Source organism: Corylus avellana, chromosome 10 (genome assembly GCF_965113065.1).
Source record: "Corylus avellana chromosome 10, dhCorAvel1.hap1.2, whole genome shotgun sequence".
Taxonomy (NCBI): Eukaryota; Viridiplantae; Streptophyta; class Magnoliopsida; order Fagales; family Betulaceae; genus Corylus; species Corylus avellana.
In genome coordinates this window covers 2,173,730-2,192,561 of record NC_142499.1, presented here as the reverse complement: position 1 = coordinate 2,192,561, position 18,832 = coordinate 2,173,730, and the positions used below count along the sequence as shown (strand labels likewise).

The window sequence follows — 18,832 nt, the reverse complement described above, 5'->3', positions numbered from 1 at the left end:
CATAATTAAATTAAGAACATAGACAAATGACAATGATCGAACTCTTACGAGGAATTTTCAAGACAAATTTATAACTTGTTTAACCCTGACAAAATTAATTAATGACTAGTGCATATTGATCAACTGCCAGCTTGAGCCTTGTGAAGCTGTTGAGAATTTTCCAAGTTGACCTCCAATTTTGAATCTACATATTTAGTCTTAACCCATCTTTAGTCTTCCTCGTGCTTTTGATCAAGATTTTTTTTTAATATATATATATATATATATATATATATATATATATATATATATATATTAACAAACAGCTTAAAACATAAAATACGAACAACTAATTTTACTTATATGTGAAATTAAAATACTTTTGGAAAAAAAAAAGCACCATTTAAATATTTTTGCCAAACAAAACATTTATTTTTATATTGATAGCAATTAGCAACTGCTTATTCTGATTTAGCAAGTGAGTTGCTTTGTTTTTTTTTTTTTTTTTTTTTTTTTAATTCAAACAGGAGATCGAGACGAAAAAAGTAAATTACAAAAGTGGTCATTCCCACTATTAATATGACAGTAGTTAAAAAAGACAAGTAATGAGAATGCTATCATATATAAATCGATCCTATTGGTACCTGCTCAAAAAATGAGCTGATGTGCTATAGAATTAGCACTACGGGAGATTTTCGAGATAGTTCAAATGCAAAAACATTCGAGTTTCTCAGTTTGATCAACTATTATAATATATATCCTGACTTTTATCAAGTCAATAATAAGGCATATATATATATATATATATATTAACAATAACGCAAGTGTTAATTATATATATTAATATTAACGGGCAAGGAGGGCGCATACATGGACATGTCCTTGGCAGTTCAACGAAAACTCTCAACGCATGCAAATGTTATTTATCAATAAGACAAAAACACTAACAAATTAACGTTATTTATTAAGCCTATCCATTTAAGGTCGTCCTTCAACCTTCGACCATAGATCTGACGGCCGGCACCCGTCGTCACGAACCTCTATTTTACTATCCCCAAATTCTTGGTACGTGTTTGACCACCAAGGCTTATACTAATTACTAGGGGATCAAATTCCCCTATAGTTCGATTTCTGCTTATTATTTATTTACAGAGCTAGTAGTGGTAGAAGTTATTATTATTATTATTATTCTATTTTGTTAATGTGGTAATGTCCATCTGCATTTTGATCAGTCTTTTTTTTTTTTTTTTAAAAAAAAAGGTAATTAATAATGTTATATTAGTAAAGTCAGATGGTGCATGGTGTGATAAAAAATGTAGTCTCTAATAATATTAATCTTTGAAAAAAAAATTTGTCCGAGCACGTATAAGCTCCTTATCGGGATAATGATATTTCACATAAACTTTTGTGAGAAAGAAATTCAACTGTCTAATTAAATTTTGAACTGTCTGACTACCTACTCGAACAACTAAAAATTTTAAGGGTCTAAATTACTGACAATTTAAGTAGTTAATTATTGAGGACACCAATCCCTTCTGAGAGCTTCTGCTCGATCATCTTACTCAGACAAGTATCACGAATTTTTGTTTTTGCAGGAAGAGATATGTCGTACAAATCATGATTCATTTTAGATCTTATTCTGTATTGCCACGCGTAAGAAAGAAGTCAAGGTTAATGCGTGGGGTGCAGAAAGTTAAACCTGGGCCGACACACAGGGAATAGAGTGTTTGACCAATTCAAAATAATCGTGTACGGATGAAGTGGCAGGAGACAAATATTATTTTCCACAAAATCTCGTGGAAATTGCCGAGCAACCCCTTCTAAGTGTCTCTCTCGCTTTGCATTTCTTATTTTACTCGGTTAGCTGTGTCGCCTTTTTTGCCCCCTCGCCTAACTTTCTCATCCGTCAATTCTCCAACTCTTCCTTATATATATATATATATATGTAGACATGGAAACATAATTAGAAGCCACAATAACCTTGTAATTAAGGATATTTAGTTATCTATTTCTGGGTGAGAGAGAGAGAGACAGAGAGAGAAGGAGTAATGGATGATTTGCCACCTGGGTTTCGGTTCTACCCGACAGAGGAAGAGTTGGTTTCATTCTATCTGCATAACAAGCTGGAAGGGAAGAGAGAGGACTTGAATCGAGTTATGAACCGGGTTATACCAGTTGTGGACATATATGAGTTCAATCCATGGGATCTCCCACGTAAAAATCTTCTTCTTTTCATATTTTCTTGTATTTTGGATGAATATATAATATATATATTTAATAATAATAATTATTATTGTTTTTGTTGTTGGAATTAATCAGAGTTTTCTGGAGTGCTGTGTTATGGAGACCCTGAGCAGTGGTTCTTCTTCATCCCCAGACAAGAGAGTGAAGCCCGAGGGGGCAGACCGAGGAGACTCACAACAACTGGGTACTGGAAAGCCACCGGCTCTCCTAATTATGTCTACTCTTCCAATAATCGCATGATTGGTGTGAAACGGACCATGGTTTTCTACAACGGAAGAGCTCCAAACGGGAAAAAAACCGAGTGGAAGATGAATGAATATAAAGCCATTGAAGGAGAGGCCTCCGTTTCCAGTAGTGCAACTCCTGCGGTAAGTAACATTTCTCTGGCCTCTGCATGTTAATTTATTGTTTTTTTTTGGTTCGAAATAATCTTCACTATTAAATATTAATAGATGACAAATTAAGAACCATGTGATGATCAACAACATATATATGGAGTTTAAAACTTTTAATTCGTCTAATTAACCCATATTCATCTTGTTTGTGAAACCCTAGTGGGTATATTAGTATATAAATAAGGGTCTGAAAAATTATGTCTTCTTTCTCATGCATGCAATATATAGTCTACTATGATTAGAAAAAAAATATATAGTCTACTATGAATCAAAACTTGGCCTCAAGTTGAACAAGAATATGTTTAGCAACTAAGTTTATAGGGCTAGAATCAAAACTTGGCCGCGAGGGTAATTAGCTTAATCGTCGACTCATTTGGTTAATAACATGTAATTGATCGACTGTTTGAGTTGTCACTTAATTGATCTATAGGAGAATGATTTGCTCTTGAATTACAATTTTTTTTTTTTTACAGTTACGGCAAGAATTTAGTTTGTGTCGAGTTTACAAGAAATCAAAGTGTTTGAGAGCATTTGACAGACGGCCGTCCGGAGTGGTTATAGGTGGTCAGCCACCTGCTCATCGACAAGTTCATCATGGTGATGTGGCATCAACATCTGGCCGTCCCATCCGTTCACTGGCGGAGAGAACAAGCTCACCGGAGAGTTCATCCTCAGGAGACCATGGCCATCCCTCACAGGCTGCTGGGGGAAGTGAGAACATGGAAATGGCTGTTGATAATGATCCTTTGTGGCGTTGGGATCAATTAATTGATCAATTGGCACCCTAAGATGGAATAGATATCAATTAATGGACAGGATATCTTGATCAGCTGAATCTTAAGGTATTGAAATATCTGTGGTTTTCCTTAATTTACTTAAGGAAAGTAGGGTTTAATTAAGAGCTTTAACACAGTAAATTAAGGAAAGTAGGGTTTAACTCTATTTTTGGCTAAGGCCAAAATTCTTTGTTTGCTGTCATGTAATTCTCGTTAATAATTACCTAGAGACGTATAATAATTAAGCTTTCAGTTTATTAGTTTAGGGAATGTAAAATAATTTTTTAATGTATTATGTACCTAATCGATTGTTAATTACTTTGTACGGATTATCTATTTTAGTTGATGAAGTGGAATTCTAAATATATTTATTTATATATAATATGTTCAAGTCTTGCTTTACCTTTACAATTAATGATCAATGATATATGATCAACAATATATAATTTAATAAAGGGTTGTACTTTATCAATAAAATATAAATAAATAGGAATCTCCCCATATTAGATCGAATTATTTTTATTGAATAAATAAGTGATATTATTGAAAAACCAATCAACAAGCTGTCAAGGCTAGCTCTTCTCTTATTGGCCATCTTTGCCCCAGAAATCCATAAGCAAATCTAGCTTTTTCTAAAGATGGACTGCCATCAAAATCTCTAAGAGTGTGCTAAATATTACTGAGTAAAATGCACATCAAGTTGTAAAATGGGCAATATATTCCCAATTATCTCTTCCATTAAGTAATGGTGAAAATGGCCCCCTTAATTATAATCTCCCTAATTTTACACATATAACACAGGCAGGACAAACTTGCTGCAAGTACTAAACAGCTAATAGTAAAGACAAGAAGGAAACAAAATTACAACTCAACATATAAAAATAACACAAGGCTACAAGCCAACAAGTAACTACATGCTAATAGCATAAATTATCCCCCAATTACCACACAACACTCTATTTAGCATAGATTTAATAATTCTGCACTTTGTTGCCACTACGTACTAATCAAATATACAAAAATCTACCACTCCTAGATATTAATCAAGCGTAGATACATATGAAATAGAGTAATGTTAAAAACTATACTTTTATTCGACCACAATCTCATCATGCTAACGTCTTAGTGCCAATTCACCTTAATTGTTTTTAAACAATGGCTGATCCAATTGTGAATTGACAATTTAATTGGCACTAGCTAGCTAGCTATCATGTCAATATGGTGGGATAATGGTTAAATAAAAATATAATTTTTAACATTATTCATATATATGAACTAATATGAACTACTTAAGGAATGGTTACTTCTACTGATGAAAGATCAAATTAATATAAGCCGTGTTCAAGTTTTGGCTTAGAAGTATGATGCAAAAATTAGAATGATAGTTGCTTATTTGTAAATTGAATCACATATATATGCATCTTAATTATTAGTGTGCAAAAACTTATGTCTTCGTAAAATAACTCAACTATATATATATATATATATATATATATATATATATATATATATATATATATATATATATATATTGGGGAACAGTCTGCCGTGGTGGTTTAAACTTCAGAGAGTAGACACAAGAAGATTCTTGATTTTTGATCGATTTGCCAGTCTTTGAAGGAAGCATGCTCGTCGTACCTCTACTATTTACGTTACGCGGTGATTGACAATATTTCATTTCATTTCCTGCACTGGTAGCTCTTTTAGGGCTCTCGCTTTATGAACGGTTCATGAACTTACTCTTTTGTCTCTCAATCAGCATTGGAACCCGACACAACAAGATCTCTTCTGGCGATGGCATAAAAAGAATTGGAATCAAACCTTTGAACAGAGAGTATGTTTTGAAGGTTGTTCTTTGTTTTTAATTTGAAATAGTGTTTTGATATGATATAAAAATAAAAAATTATTTGTCTTTTATAGTAGAGTTTTGTGTTTTAAACCCTTTGTCAGTAATTTTATTTTACAAACAAAAAACAGGATTTTAAAACGTTAATGTAGCCTTATTTATCATCTACATCGTGCATGAATGTGCTTTGACTTGATCACAAAGATAAAAACTTATTTTTAATTTTTGGAAATAATTCAACTAAGAAACCCTAATTAATCCAGGAGGTCATCAAGTGAAAGAAGAAGATATTACTGCTTCTAAGAATTGAAAATCCAAGCGTGCGTTAAAAAGAACAAATCAAGGAATATTTGAGAAGAAAAAAAAAAATAGATAGAAAATCATTCATCGAGAGTTTTATTTATTTATTGAAAACTGATGAAAACTACAACATAGGATTGGCGGCCGGCCTATATAAGACGTACGCCTGTATTTAATTAGCTTATATGGTAAATAGAGTCATAATCCAATTATAAAATGAAATAAGAAAGATTAGTCACAATCTTGTTTGGACGAGAATACTAATTAGTACTTGTTCAAATGAATGTAGCCTAAAAACTCCAAAATAAAATTCTCGTTCGGACTAGTTTTGAATGAGATTCTCGGATATTGTTTTTGTCTTTTTCTTGATGGCCCGCTTTGATCAAGTTAACATTAGAATTGGACAATTTCCATTAAATACGACTTTGTAGTCCTTTGAATAAGCTTTCCAACACCGCCAAGCTTGTCTTCATTTCACATTAAAATTTCAAAATATGACATTTTTATTATAACGACTGCTGAAAAAAAGTAGCATGCATATATCATAAACACATACCTTTATGTGTTTTGAGTTGTTATAATATTGTATTTGTCTTCTATTTTCTATTAACTCTCAAAACATTAAAATATTTTATCTTTACGTTATATAAACACACTTTTTTTAAAAAAAAAAAAAAAAATCTCCAAAATCCATTAGAAAACACTCGAGATAATGTTTGAATATATTTATATTAATCCACATTAATAAATAATTAATCACTCGTCCTGTGCTGTACCCAACGTACTGGGAGGGGCTGCCATGGACCCTACGAGGCTAATTTTTCCAGAGTAAATTAACGAGGCACAATATATTTTCATTTAATTAATTTAAACATGTAACATGCATCTCCATCATTGTGCCTTTTTCCGATTACTAATTTTTCCATATGAGTAAATTTTCCATACTTTTGATTGACCTAAACCTCTAGAAACAACTTCCATCTACATGCAATTGTTTACTTTTACCGTCCTCATTAAAAATAAATAAAATTTAAGGATAATTGATTGATATTCTCACGTTAATATTGTGAGATTTTCCGAACATATTTCTATCGGTTCACATGTGCGAGTCAAGTAAGTTTCATATGAATTACGTAAAGCCGTAAATGGACGAAACTATGAATTTAACTCTAGAGATATTGGATAACATTGAATTTTTTAAAGGGGGCATCACTATAAAGTTAAAGAAAAAAAAAATGAAGTGAAGGCCATCCTACAACGAGAGGGTGGAATTTTCTACGAATTATATTAGAAAACTGATGAAAAATGGACAGACTGATCTATTTGAGATAGAAACAAATCTTATGAATGTTGCTCGTACCAGTTGGGACTTTTCATTGAGTCTTTTGCCATTTGTTACAGCCATGTGCGGCCAATATTAGAAATGCCTCCCTCGTTTATGTTTCTTTTGAAACCATAAATGAAAGATTGAAACCATTGTCTACCGTTTCTCGGCTTGTTTATTCTATTTCTTTCGTTTGGGCTTTGTTGTTGGGGTGCTCACTTCTTTATTGTTGTTTAATCCCCTGTAACCCGTTTCCCATATTTGAATAGATTTAAAAAAAAATAAAAAATCACTAAAACAAATTTAATATCGACTGAAAACTTAGGATAGCAACTTGATAATTTCTTAAAAATTAAGAAAATCGATGGGTGATTGACAATAGAACCAAAAATTAGGAGTTAGAAAGTAAAATCTCAAAAAAAATCATTCATAAATATAAAATCATAAAAATATAACGCTTCTATATATAGGGATGGAGTCTTGATTTTACATTGAGGATCATACATGCACGTATAAAACTATAAAAGATAAGTTTTTGAAGGAATAAACTATGTAAGAAACATCTCATTGGCACCGGTATGTGATAGGAGTTTGGCTTTGCTTGAAACATTGTGTGCTAGCTAGCACATAGCTAGCACATATTTTATACATGAGGGATGTTTGGTGTTAATATTTGGCTCATATATATATATATATATATATATATATATATATATAAAAGATAAGTTGTGCCTTTATAATTTTTTTTCAAGTGTTGTTTTGTATATCAGTAGAGATGATGAGAAGGCATGTGGTTCCGTTGGAAAATGGTAACATAAGACGCGTTGGGACTTGGGAGTCAGCGTGTGGGGAATGGTATAGATTTTACACGAGTGCGTGCGTTGAAGAAATTAGTCGGAGGAGAAAGAGACGGGTCTCCTTCCAGCTAGTAGCCTAGTAGCTACCAATCAAATAAGAATGGGTTTTGTTTGGGTAAGCGCCTTCGCTGTTAGGAAACCCGATTAGTCACATCTCTACCCCTTTTCCACGGGTAGTTCTCTTCCCACCACACCATGCTATTTCTCATTTATTCATTTCTATACCACCCCACATATATATATATATATATATATATGAAGTTGACCGCACAATTAGACTTGGTGTACACTTGTAAAAAGAAGTAGAAACAGTCGGAGATGTGTTGGGAGTTGTCGATAAGAAAACTCTCTTATGATTAAGTTAATAAAAATACAGAGTGTGTGATTCTAAGAAAGCGAATTTAAGATGTATATGAGAATATGTGAGCTTGGTTAAGATGATATACTTGGAATGATTGTGTATCCTGTTTTATGTGTGTTAGAGAATATGTGAGCTTGTCCCACATTGCTCAAGTATAAAGATGCTTTAGTCATTAGCTTATGCATATAAGTCTTTGTGTTTATTCCACATTGCTAAGAAATCAAACCCATTATTCTTGTCCTCTCAATAAACAGAAAGCTGCGAATTTTCCGAATAATGACTATACTAATACTAATATTTCCGACCCAAGCTAGCCTATATTTGGTTTTTACTTTTATTTTATTTGCATGACTTGTTCTAAACATCTTTTAGGGGTTTGGAATTTGGACAGAAAGACCACGTTTGGGACCACCGTTGTACTTTTTTAAAATGCCGTATTCTGATTTTATATATATATATATATACACAAAATACTTATTAGTAAGAATAAGTGGACGTAATAATGATCACAAAGCTCATGCTTAGGCCTCTAACGAAGTCGTCGATTAAATATATAGATATATTTCTTCTGAAGATTTGAATATAAATTACTTGCTGCTTACTTAATTGAAGAACTTGACTAATTGGTGCATTAGAAATCCAGTACCTTCCGCTGACTTAGGCTATGATACTTGATCGGATTGGAATCAAAATCATCCGGTAATTGCAAAGACTTTGGAGGAGAAAGACACTCAATGATCGTAAAGAAAATATTTAATTCACAAATAATATTTTAGTAACGTAATTGCTTACAGCATTCACCACCTATCAACATCGGATTCCAGAAGGTTGATTGATACTTGAGAGCTACGAAAGCAAAAAAACCAACTAGCTTTCCACTTTTGTTGGAGGCAAATTAGACTACCCATTGAAACATTGTTGCCCCTATTAATATTACATAATTCCATCTAAATGTTCTGAAAGGGATAGTGGTTACTCCTCTACTACAGTTATGGATTTTATAGGTGCTTAGGTTAGGTGGTAACTAGGGTATTGATTTGCACTTCAAAAAAATAAAAATAAAAAGTTGTAAAATGGGCCTTACACTTTGATGTGGCAAAGCGACTGGATATTGTCACATCGATCAATATCTGTTCTTTTTGAATAAACTATCTCCTTCTACGTTGATCGGCGTCATCTTCAATTACTATGTAAGTGGTGATCGTGATTGTCAAATCTAGCACAAAGTTGACCAATTTTGCACCATATTAGAGATGAGGATGGTCGCAACCACAACCTTTCATTTGTTGGAAGCGGAACCCAAGTTGCAATCACTCCCAATTACTCATGGGGGTTGGTTGCCACCACTCCATAATGGTTCCAAGAATTGTGTGACCACTCTTGAAGGTTTGTTGAGGGTGACCAATCATCTTTTACCTCAAATGGGTGTAGCCGGACAAAAATTTGTTACAAACTGATTTGTAGTTATATTCATACAAACTTATCTAATAAAGTAACATATGTCATATAACTATTAAAAAAAAAAAAAAATGTACTTCTCACATATTAGAGGACACATCACTTTATTAGATGAGTTTCTACAAACCAATTTGTAACAAATTTTTGTCGGTGCAAGCCACCTATGAAAATGGTATGATAACCGTCTGACCACCCTTTTGTGGTGCTCTTAATTCATTTGTTTTTTCCTATTTTAGAGAGGCTTACGTGGTGCTCTTAATTCACATAGACTGCTCCCTCAATTATTCGGCCCGATGGACGTTAGTTGGTGAAGATGTTGTACCATTTGCATTTCTCTAATGGATTCGGATTGGTTAGAACTTTCTTTCAAATCCATATACAATCCTCTACAGAATGGGCTTTTCGTTCTCACGAGGCCTCAATTCACAGCCCATTATCAACCATATCCAATCCCACCATATCAACCCAGAACCACAACCCATCTAGCCCATTTTTGAAGCCCACAACAGCCCAAAATCATTAGAGCAAAAGGGGTAGATATGTCATTATGAAAAACGTAGGGCTATATATTTGCACTATTCTCGCATATCGTCCAACTGAGTAGCTAGGGTTTCTTTCTGAGTCTTATTGCTCTCTTTCCCTTTGTTTTGTTTGTTTTTTTTTTTCTACTTTTTCTTGTAAATCAGAAATTCTCCAAGCGCGGCCCTTAAGATCGCCTTCCTAAGCTAATCCATGGAAGCGTTTCGAGTCATAGCTGCGCAAAATTGAAACGTAGAGTTCTCTCTAGGGTTTTCCTTTTGAGTCCTTCTCTTCAACCACCTGACCTACTTTTCCGTGAGGCATTTCTCGTTTCCTTTGGATCTGTCACTTCCTCACTTGCTTTGGAACCTCATGGTGGATGGTCTCCGTGCTATTTCATCCTTGGCGGTTTCAAATCAATGGGATTTCAGCTCCATTGGTACGTTCTCTGTGTCTCACTTTTAGGTGGTGAACATTTTAATTTCCTTTCATTAGCATGTGTTTTTTGAATTATGAATTGAATTTCATTTTCAGAGTTATGATTGTGTCGTTTTGGTTTATCAGTTCAAAATCTGCCATTTCAAAAAATAGGGATTTGAAAATAACCTAAATCGTTATTTGGAAAAATTCAGTTTTACAATTTTCGTCGTTATAATCGCGCTTTTTCTTACAAGCTGCGCAAAAGCCCGAACTGTTTTTCGTTTTCGGACTGACATTTTTTTTTCTCAATTTCCAATCGTATCTATGTAAAGAGGTAGAATGATGATTCAATTAGATGTGTGAAAGGATAATTCCTTTTTGAACTCAATTTTTTTGAGGCATAAATAATTGTCTGACTCGATTCCTCACTTATCCCTAAATCCTAATAAAAATCCAAGCTCTTTTTTTTTTTTTTTTTTTTTTTTAACTTTGAATCAGCAAGATGACCTTTGAAATTTGAAGTCTGAATTTTTCAATGTTTTGAGACCGCCAGTTTTCCGACTTCCAAACATTTCTATGTAAAGCAAGGTAGAATGAGGTGGCAAGAATGATGATTCAATTAGATGTGTGAAAGGATAATTCCTTTTTGAACTCAATTGTTTTGAGGCATAAATAATTGTCTGACTTGTTGGCTCTCTTATCCTTGAATCATAATAAAAATCTGAGCTCATTTTTTTAACTTTGAATCAGCAAGATCACCATTTTTCCGACTTCCAAACATATCTTTGTAAAGAGGTAGACTGGCTGGGGTGGCAAGAATGATGAATCAATTAGATGTGTGAAAGGATAATTCCTTTTTGAACTCAATTATTTGAGGCATATTTGATTGTCTGACTTGTTGCTTCTCTAACCCTTTAATCCTTATAATAATCTCATCTCATTTTTTGTATTACATCCTTGAAATTGGAATGAGTGAATTTTTCAATTTTTCTATAGTTTAGATTTAATTCTTAATTTTTCATCGGTAAGAGAAAGTAAAATATTATTAAAACCTGGATTGTTGAAGGAATTCAGGAGAACCCATGAAATTTAATTAAAACCCGGATTTTTAATAAAATAATTTGCCATCAATTTCTTTTGATTATATAGAACCTCGATTATGTGTGTTTAGAATAAAACCCATGTCCTGTATAATTTTACTTCGTAAAAACACTTAAATACCTCGCTCAATATATGAGTCTTTGGTGTGTCCAGTACCCCATTAAAAAAAAAAAGGTGTAGTACATTGGTAGGATCAAGCATTTGTTTTTGTTTTGTTGATCAGGATGCATCCTGATAATTAATTATTGTTCTTTTTGAATTCAAAATTGTTAAAACAAAAAACTGAGTCAGCCAAATAATCTAGACCTTTATTTTTTATTTTCTTAATTGAATAAGAAAAGGATACAATGGATCAAACCATTGAAAAAGCGGTAGTCTTTCCAACATCAGCAATATGAAAAACACAATGTAGAAATACATACAAAATGTAGGAATAGGAACAACAAATGTTATGAACTTCTCAAGGGGGTTGCATAAAGCGATTTCAAAAGTAAAAGAGGAACAGACAAGGACAAACTTATTTGAACTCTCGTCTGGAAACTGTAACAACTATTTGAAGGAAGTTTGAAGGAAGCCGAAGTAGAAAAAGTTGCTCAAAGGAAGCTGAGGTAGAAAAAAGGAAGCTGAAGTAGAAAAGACATTGTCATAATTCAAACTAGAAACTGAAGTAGAGGGAGGCACCAACAGATTCACCGAAGTAGAAGTCTTAGCTATAGAATCTAGCCATACAAATACAGGGAGACTAAAATCCAAAATTATTGACAACAACGGAAAAACGAAAGAAAATATAGAAAAATAATCCAAAATTATTGATAACAACGGAAAAACAAAAGAAAATATAGAAAAATAACAAATAGATCAGCAAATAACAGCATTGGTGGGGTGTGGCAACTTGAGCACAATTATTGGTGCGTGTGGAGCATGCGCCGGAAAGTGAGATCCATGCGCAGCGGTGGGGTGTGGCAGCTTGAGCACACGTGTGGAGCATGCGCTGCCGAAAAGTGAGATCCATGAATAGCCGCACGGAGGCAAGACGGCAACAAGGAGGGATAGGCTAGAGAAGGCAAAGGTGGGGTGCATTGCGGACCTGACTTGCTAGAAAGAAGTAGATCTAGCTTGGAGCAAATCGGAGTTGAAACCCACGTGGAGACCGGAGCAGGAGAAAATGGCGAGGACCGGATGAGGTGGCGGACCGGCAAGGCAGAGGAGGTGACATGTTTGCTGCTGGAGCCAAAAGAGAGGTGAAGGAAAAGAGAACATGTGGAGGAAGAGAGGATCGGAGATGGGAACCAACAGAGAAGGAAAACCAAAGGGAAGAGGAAAGAACAGAGAAAAGGGGAAGAGGAGTAGAGAGGTAAAAAATTTATCCCGCCAAAAATTATCTAGACCTCTAATTGAATTATGTGTTCGAAAGTTTTCACTTTGCACCTTGAATTCTTGAAAGGTCATAGAAAGTATTTATAATTGTTGTGGTAACTGTGTGAACTGTTTCAATTCAATCCATTTGTCCCATTCTCATTTGATTTGATGTTGTACTCCTAGCCAAAATACATAAATTGTTAATTGGGAACCATTTTCGACCTCATCGTCATTTGACTTTTAGGACTAAAACAAAAAAGCAGAAAAAGAAAAAACAGGAATAGACATTCTCAACCATACATATGTATGAGGCCCAAATTCTATCATGATCCATTAATATAAAATGGAATTATAAAGTAAACTGGTCTCTAAAAGCCTCCACCACTTTAACGCATGCGACAACCAAAAAAAGTACTTTTAAGGTCGTGTCGCTAGCCAGGTCATATATAATGGGTCTTTTTGAACACCCCTCGTACCTTATTTAGTAATATACAGATTGGGCCCATTTCTGGAAAACATTTTAGCACGAATAAAGTAACGAGAATCATCAAAGTAGAGAGACCTTTCCAGAAACTGATGATGAGAGAGACCAAGACTAGACGATTGGGTCATTTCTCTGTACTATATTGAAACATATATATCTCTATGCTACTGTTTAAACATGGAAAATTTGAGATCTTGACAAAATTACCCCCCCCCCCCCCCCTTTTTTTTTTTTTTTTTTTTGCCTAAAAAGGGGAAGAAAAGAATTAGATTGTAAGAAATTTTCAACAAAAGAATCTTTAGAAGTGACACGTATTGTTAATACTTGAGAAGAAATACATGCATGTGTTTTTCATGTGCCTTTTTAAAAGCTTAAAGAACATGAATTAACATAAATACTTAAATTTCATGTTCTATAGATCACATAAAATAAACTAAACACACATATCCCAGCAACTCAAGGCCTCAAACTAACACTATCATAACACTCCTTATATTTTCCACATCAAAACCAAAAAACCCAAACAAAATTTGAACTGTGTTCACATAACATACTCGGATCGATTTCTATATATTATTTTCAATTAAAATATTCAAATTTTATCACACATATAAATATAACTTATTACCGTGATGACTGATGAGTGATAAAATTTGAATCATTTAATTGAAAATAAAATTATGTAAAATTATGACTTTCTCGGAGCCAAATGATTTAATCAAGAAACCCAGTTTTGCGCCAGATGGCGTTTCTGACCTGGCGGAGATCCCTTCCTTTAAGGGTCCTACCAACTCCTTCTAGAACAGAAAACGTCGTCTTCGGGGACACGCCGGAGCCTCTGGAGACGAGCTCGTGAGGCGGCAACATCTGGTCGTCGCCTCCGTCGTCTTCGTCGTCGTACACGTCAGCGAGCAGCCCCTTCCTCATCTTCGCCGTGGCCTCTGTCAGCACCGGCACCTTCATCGGCGCCGACTGGTTCCGACACTGTACGGGCTGCGGGCACTCCCTCTCCGGCGGCCTCGGGAACATCGGGACCGCTTTCGACGACGATGACGTGAACGATATCGGAGGTTTTTGGTACAGAAACGGCCGGTGGCCATCTGCTTCGGAAAGTGCGGCGAGGATACCGGAAGTCGTTGCCTGCTGTAAATCCGACCGCCGATGGTGGTGGCGGTGGTCATCGAAGTGGCTGGGCTCAGCGAAATCGGTGGTCCAGAAGAACTCGGCTTCGTTGAGCTCGTCTCCTCCAGCCACGGCGGATGCGTCTGCCGAGGAGGAGGGTGGTGAGAAGGAGAAGACGCCGAGAAAACGGTCGGAGGAGGGTGACCGGCGGTGGCGGTAGCCAGTGGATTCCATTTCTGATACACGGGGTTTGAGAATTGTGAGAGGTAGTGGGAGTGTGGGGGAACTGATGTGGCGAAGAGACGCGGAATGGAGAAAAAGGCGAGAGGGGGGGGGGGGTTTGAGGTTGAAAACTTTGGGCGTGGGACCCAGGGTCGCATTCGTGGTGACGTGGCCGATGCTTTGGGCCTTCAGTTTTCGTTGGTGGGCCCCGTGGCAAATTAAAAGGAGGGGTAGATGTCACGTCAATTCCTTATCTGCAGCTGGGGTGGTTTTTCTAGCTACGGTTAGGTCTACGCTCTAATTTCTTTTACACAAATTGGAAGGATTTATAATATTGATGTTTCATTTTTAATTAATTTTAAAATTTATTTACCAATAATTAGTTATGAGTTAGTTGACATTGACACGTGTTATTTATTGAGATTTTACATGTTAACTCATATTAATAAATTATAAAAGAAAAGTTATGAGTGCATCGCCGATCTCCTCTGCGCCTGCTTTGTTGCCTATCGTCTTTTGTTGGGCCTTTTTCTCGCGCAGTTCGCGCCCCCCACTGCGATAAGCTTCCAACGCCCCCTTTTGTTTTCAATTTTTGGCGAGCGCGCGATTGGCTCTTCTTTTCGGCTACTATTATCCTCTTAGTGTGCTTTTTTCTGTTGGCTATTTTCTTATAATTTTGTTTGGCTTTTCTTTTTTTGTTATTTTTATCTTGTTTTGTTTTCCTGTATTGGTTTTGTTTTTGCTTTTAATAATTCTCAGTTCTCTCTCTCGATCTTCCCACCTGATGCCGTTTGGGGTAGTTGATTTGGTCCAGACCTTTGGGTTGTAGATATAAATGTTATCCTGACTTTTGGGCCGATGAAGATGAGTTTTGGCTTGGAGTTTTCTGCCCTCAATGAAGAGAAATAAGAACTACTTATGCATTGGTTTGAGTTTGTTTTGCACAGATTTGCTGTTTAATTTGAAAATTAGTTATAGGTTAGCGAATTTTGTTCGAGCCTAGAATGTAATACACGCTTGTAATCTTGTAGTTTCGGCTATGGTTGCTTCAGAGTTTTACTTTGTATTATTTGAGTTTTATGTTTGTTTATCAATGAATGTGATTAAACTGTTTAAAAATAAATAAATAAATAAAAGAAAAGTTATGAAATAATTGTAAATCTAACGTTACTTAAATTATTTATAATTTTTTGTTTGGTAGTACAAATACAATATTAAAAATAAAAAATAAAAGAAAAGTTATGAAAAATTGTAAATCTAACGTTACTTAAATAATTTATAATTTTTTGTTTGGTAGTACAAATACAATGAACAATAATATTGACACTTAAAATAAATAAATAAAAATTGTTTTTGAGAGGCTTTATAAAAGCTTTTGGTTGGAAGTGGCGAAAATGACTTTCTTTTTACATTATCGGGAAAAGGACAGGGAAAATTCTGTTCACAGGCTTGGGTTGCATTGGATGGTGCGTAATGCTGGATAAAAATTTCTTTTATGGCATGATTTGAGAAGAAATAAAGTACACGAACGTATTAATAGACCCATAGATATGCCCCTCCCACGAGCAAGAGAGAGAGAGAGGAGGGGGGGGTGGTAATTAGTACTAATTAATTACTACGCAGTTTCGTCATTGACCCCATGGAATTCGTGAGTCACGGGTCGTATAATTTCTATTCAAAATAAAAAATTGTAAACATCAAAAAGCCAAAGGGCGATTTAGTCCTTACGTTGTGGTCCCCTCCCTAGGTTAGTCGGTCACTTTTTTATAAAATAAAATATATTTATAAGAGGAATGTTAAACTTATAAACATATTTTTTAAAAAAAAAATTACAAATTGAGGTAGAAAAACATTATTAGATATGAGATAAACTTAAATTTTGAGAAATTCAATTATATTGTGCCACATCAGTTTATAAACTTTATTTTATAAAATATGTTTATAAGTCTAGCATTTTCTTATTTATAAACTTTGTCGCATAAACACACCACGTGACGTAATATTAATTAATTATTTTAGTGTAACATATTGTTATTTTTTTTCCTTTAATAAAAATATAAAAAATGAGAAGGATGGTGCTGGTCCTGCTGGACAACAAATTTGTTTTGGTCAAATGACGTGTTATATTGACCAAAAAATATTTCCTTCGTATTTTTCTTCTTTGTCAATTTTCCTTATTAGCTTTTCCTTCAAACAAATGTCAGGTGGTATAATTACCAAATTCATTACTTCCTTTTTTGTTCCCGAACTTGTCGTTCCCCATACTGCTTTGGGACGGAAATGAGAGCAAGATTCACTATCATCGTTGTATGGGTTTAATTAGCTTTTGTTTGTTTGGGGGCAATAATTTGGAGGAAAATTAAAATCGACAGAACCAGTATAAAGGAAATATTATTCCAAAGTGTTTATAATTTTTTAAAATGAATATTAAATTTAGTCTAAATTAATAAACTGCTATTAATGACGTTAAGAATTTAATGTGTCTTTTAAATGTTTATAGACACTTAACACTATTTTAAATGGGTTAAAAGATATTTCCTTTAGGCTGGTTTGAAGAAATTTCTGTCCAATTAAAATTATTATTGTTGGGTCATGAATCGGTCACATGAGGCCCAATGGGCCTCTTGGCCTAGTCCAATGTACAACCTTGTTAAGACCAGGCCCAGGTCGAGACTTAGTCGGCCCAACCCGATGCACGGTCAGCCCACCAACGGCATAACAGTCTTTTACTGAGGATTTCGGTAAATCCACCTATGAAGGAAACCCATGATCCTAGATGAACGCGGGATTTACTTAGCGCCCAAGCAAGCACTCACGTTTGACAGAACGTGGTCCAGTTGTCAGTGCCAAACCGACACACGTGTACTTGAGGATTACTCGGGCACCCACGTCTGATGTAAGCGAGGCCAAGCCGCCCACGAACATACCCCACGATTTCATGATCGTAGAGTATCCCACAATCCACGATCCACATCGCGAACATGGCACACGTGAATCATCAGGAACGTGGGGTCGAGGATTACAGGGAGACCCTAGTTCACTGTTTCGGTAATCACAATTTTAAAAACTCAAACTCTCTCTCAATTTCTCTTTGCTCAATTGTTTTCTTCATTCCAAATCATTTACTGATTTAGGCATCGGAGTTTCCTTCGTCGGCACACCATCGACAGCTTTTATCATATTATTTTCTTCTTTCGCAGCCCGAAGACTCCTCGGACATTGTGCCACTCATTGGGAATTGTGCCACGTCACACTTCTCGAAAAACTGTCATCAACAATTATGTTAGAATAAATTATAAATCTCAAGTGTCTTTTGGCAATTTAATCTCAGTCTCTCGCCAGCCCGTTTCGACAAGTTCTTTGCCTTATTTTTGTCTCTTTTGCATGACTTGATCGGTAGCAATTAGATAAGGCTCCTATTAAGAGGACCATGTCGTTCTAACCAAAAACTGTCCGAACGCCAACCCGTTTCGGCAAGTTCTTTGACTTATTGATCAGTAGCGGTTAGATCAAATTCCTATTAAGAGGCCGAGTCCTGCTATGCAGCTGCTAAAAGGCATCCTAGCGTAGGACATATATTAAAAAATAATAATAATAATAATAAAATTGTATTTTTTTTTTAGTTAAATTTCTATAAGTTAATATTTAATTTTTAATGCCTCAAAACATGTTTTTGGATTCAAAACTAAAATTTAGGGGTGGAAGGTTAACCCTTTAGAGATTTATATCACCCAAAAGGGATTCGATCATTATAAATTTGGTGCTAATGCCTCAAATTTGGTGCTAATACCTCAAATTTAGTGCTAATATTTCAAATTTAAATTTCCCTTTAATATATTTCTTCTTCAAATTTTTTTTTTTTTTTTTAAAAAAAAAAATTGGCCATGTCAGAGCAGACGCTGGATGACCCCAGGCTGCCAAAAATCTCAACTCTAAGAGGCCTACATCAGTCTAATAGAAAATTGCATGAATGCCTAAGATCCTTATTTATAAAAAATAATTAAAAAAAAAAAAGTGATTGTTATACAATTTTTGTCATTTGATTATCTTACTTATATTGTATTT

At 34.9% G+C, this 18,832-nt stretch overlaps 2 protein-coding genes and 3 non-coding genes across 5 annotated transcripts; 4 read left to right on the top strand and 1 right to left on the bottom strand.

The window, feature by feature from the left end:
• Positions 1–1,965: 1,965 nt before the first annotated feature.
• On the top strand, positions 1,966–3,702 carry LOC132161889 (NAC domain-containing protein 90). Its single transcript, XM_059572104.2, is given in 4 exon segments — positions 1,966–2,193; positions 2,299–2,591; positions 3,092–3,388; positions 3,390–3,702. Coding segments are annotated over 4 exon segments (783 nt in total). The 5' UTR covers positions 1,966–2,027; the 3' UTR covers positions 3,417–3,702.
• Positions 3,703–10,810: 7,108 nt separating this feature from the next.
• Positions 10,811–10,906, top strand: LOC132162689 (small nucleolar RNA Z266). The gene has a single exon (XR_009438266.2). It is a non-coding gene; the product is annotated as a small nucleolar RNA Z266 (small nucleolar RNA).
• Positions 10,907–11,075: 169 nt separating this feature from the next.
• On the top strand, positions 11,076–11,173 carry LOC132162688 (small nucleolar RNA Z266). The gene has a single exon (XR_009438265.2). It is a non-coding gene; the product is annotated as a small nucleolar RNA Z266 (small nucleolar RNA).
• A 113-nt stretch (positions 11,174–11,286) lies between these two features.
• Positions 11,287–11,383, top strand: LOC148583240 (small nucleolar RNA Z266). The gene has a single exon (XR_015909404.1). It is a non-coding gene; the product is annotated as a small nucleolar RNA Z266 (small nucleolar RNA).
• A 2,391-nt stretch (positions 11,384–13,774) lies between these two features.
• On the bottom strand, positions 13,775–14,841 carry LOC132161934 (protein S40-7). The gene has a single exon (XM_059572153.2). The coding sequence runs from the start codon at positions 14,777–14,779 to the stop codon at positions 14,138–14,140; it is 642 nt and encodes a 213-aa protein (XP_059428136.2). The 5' UTR covers positions 14,780–14,841; the 3' UTR covers positions 13,775–14,137.
• Between the last annotated feature and the right edge of the window lie 3,991 nt (positions 14,842–18,832).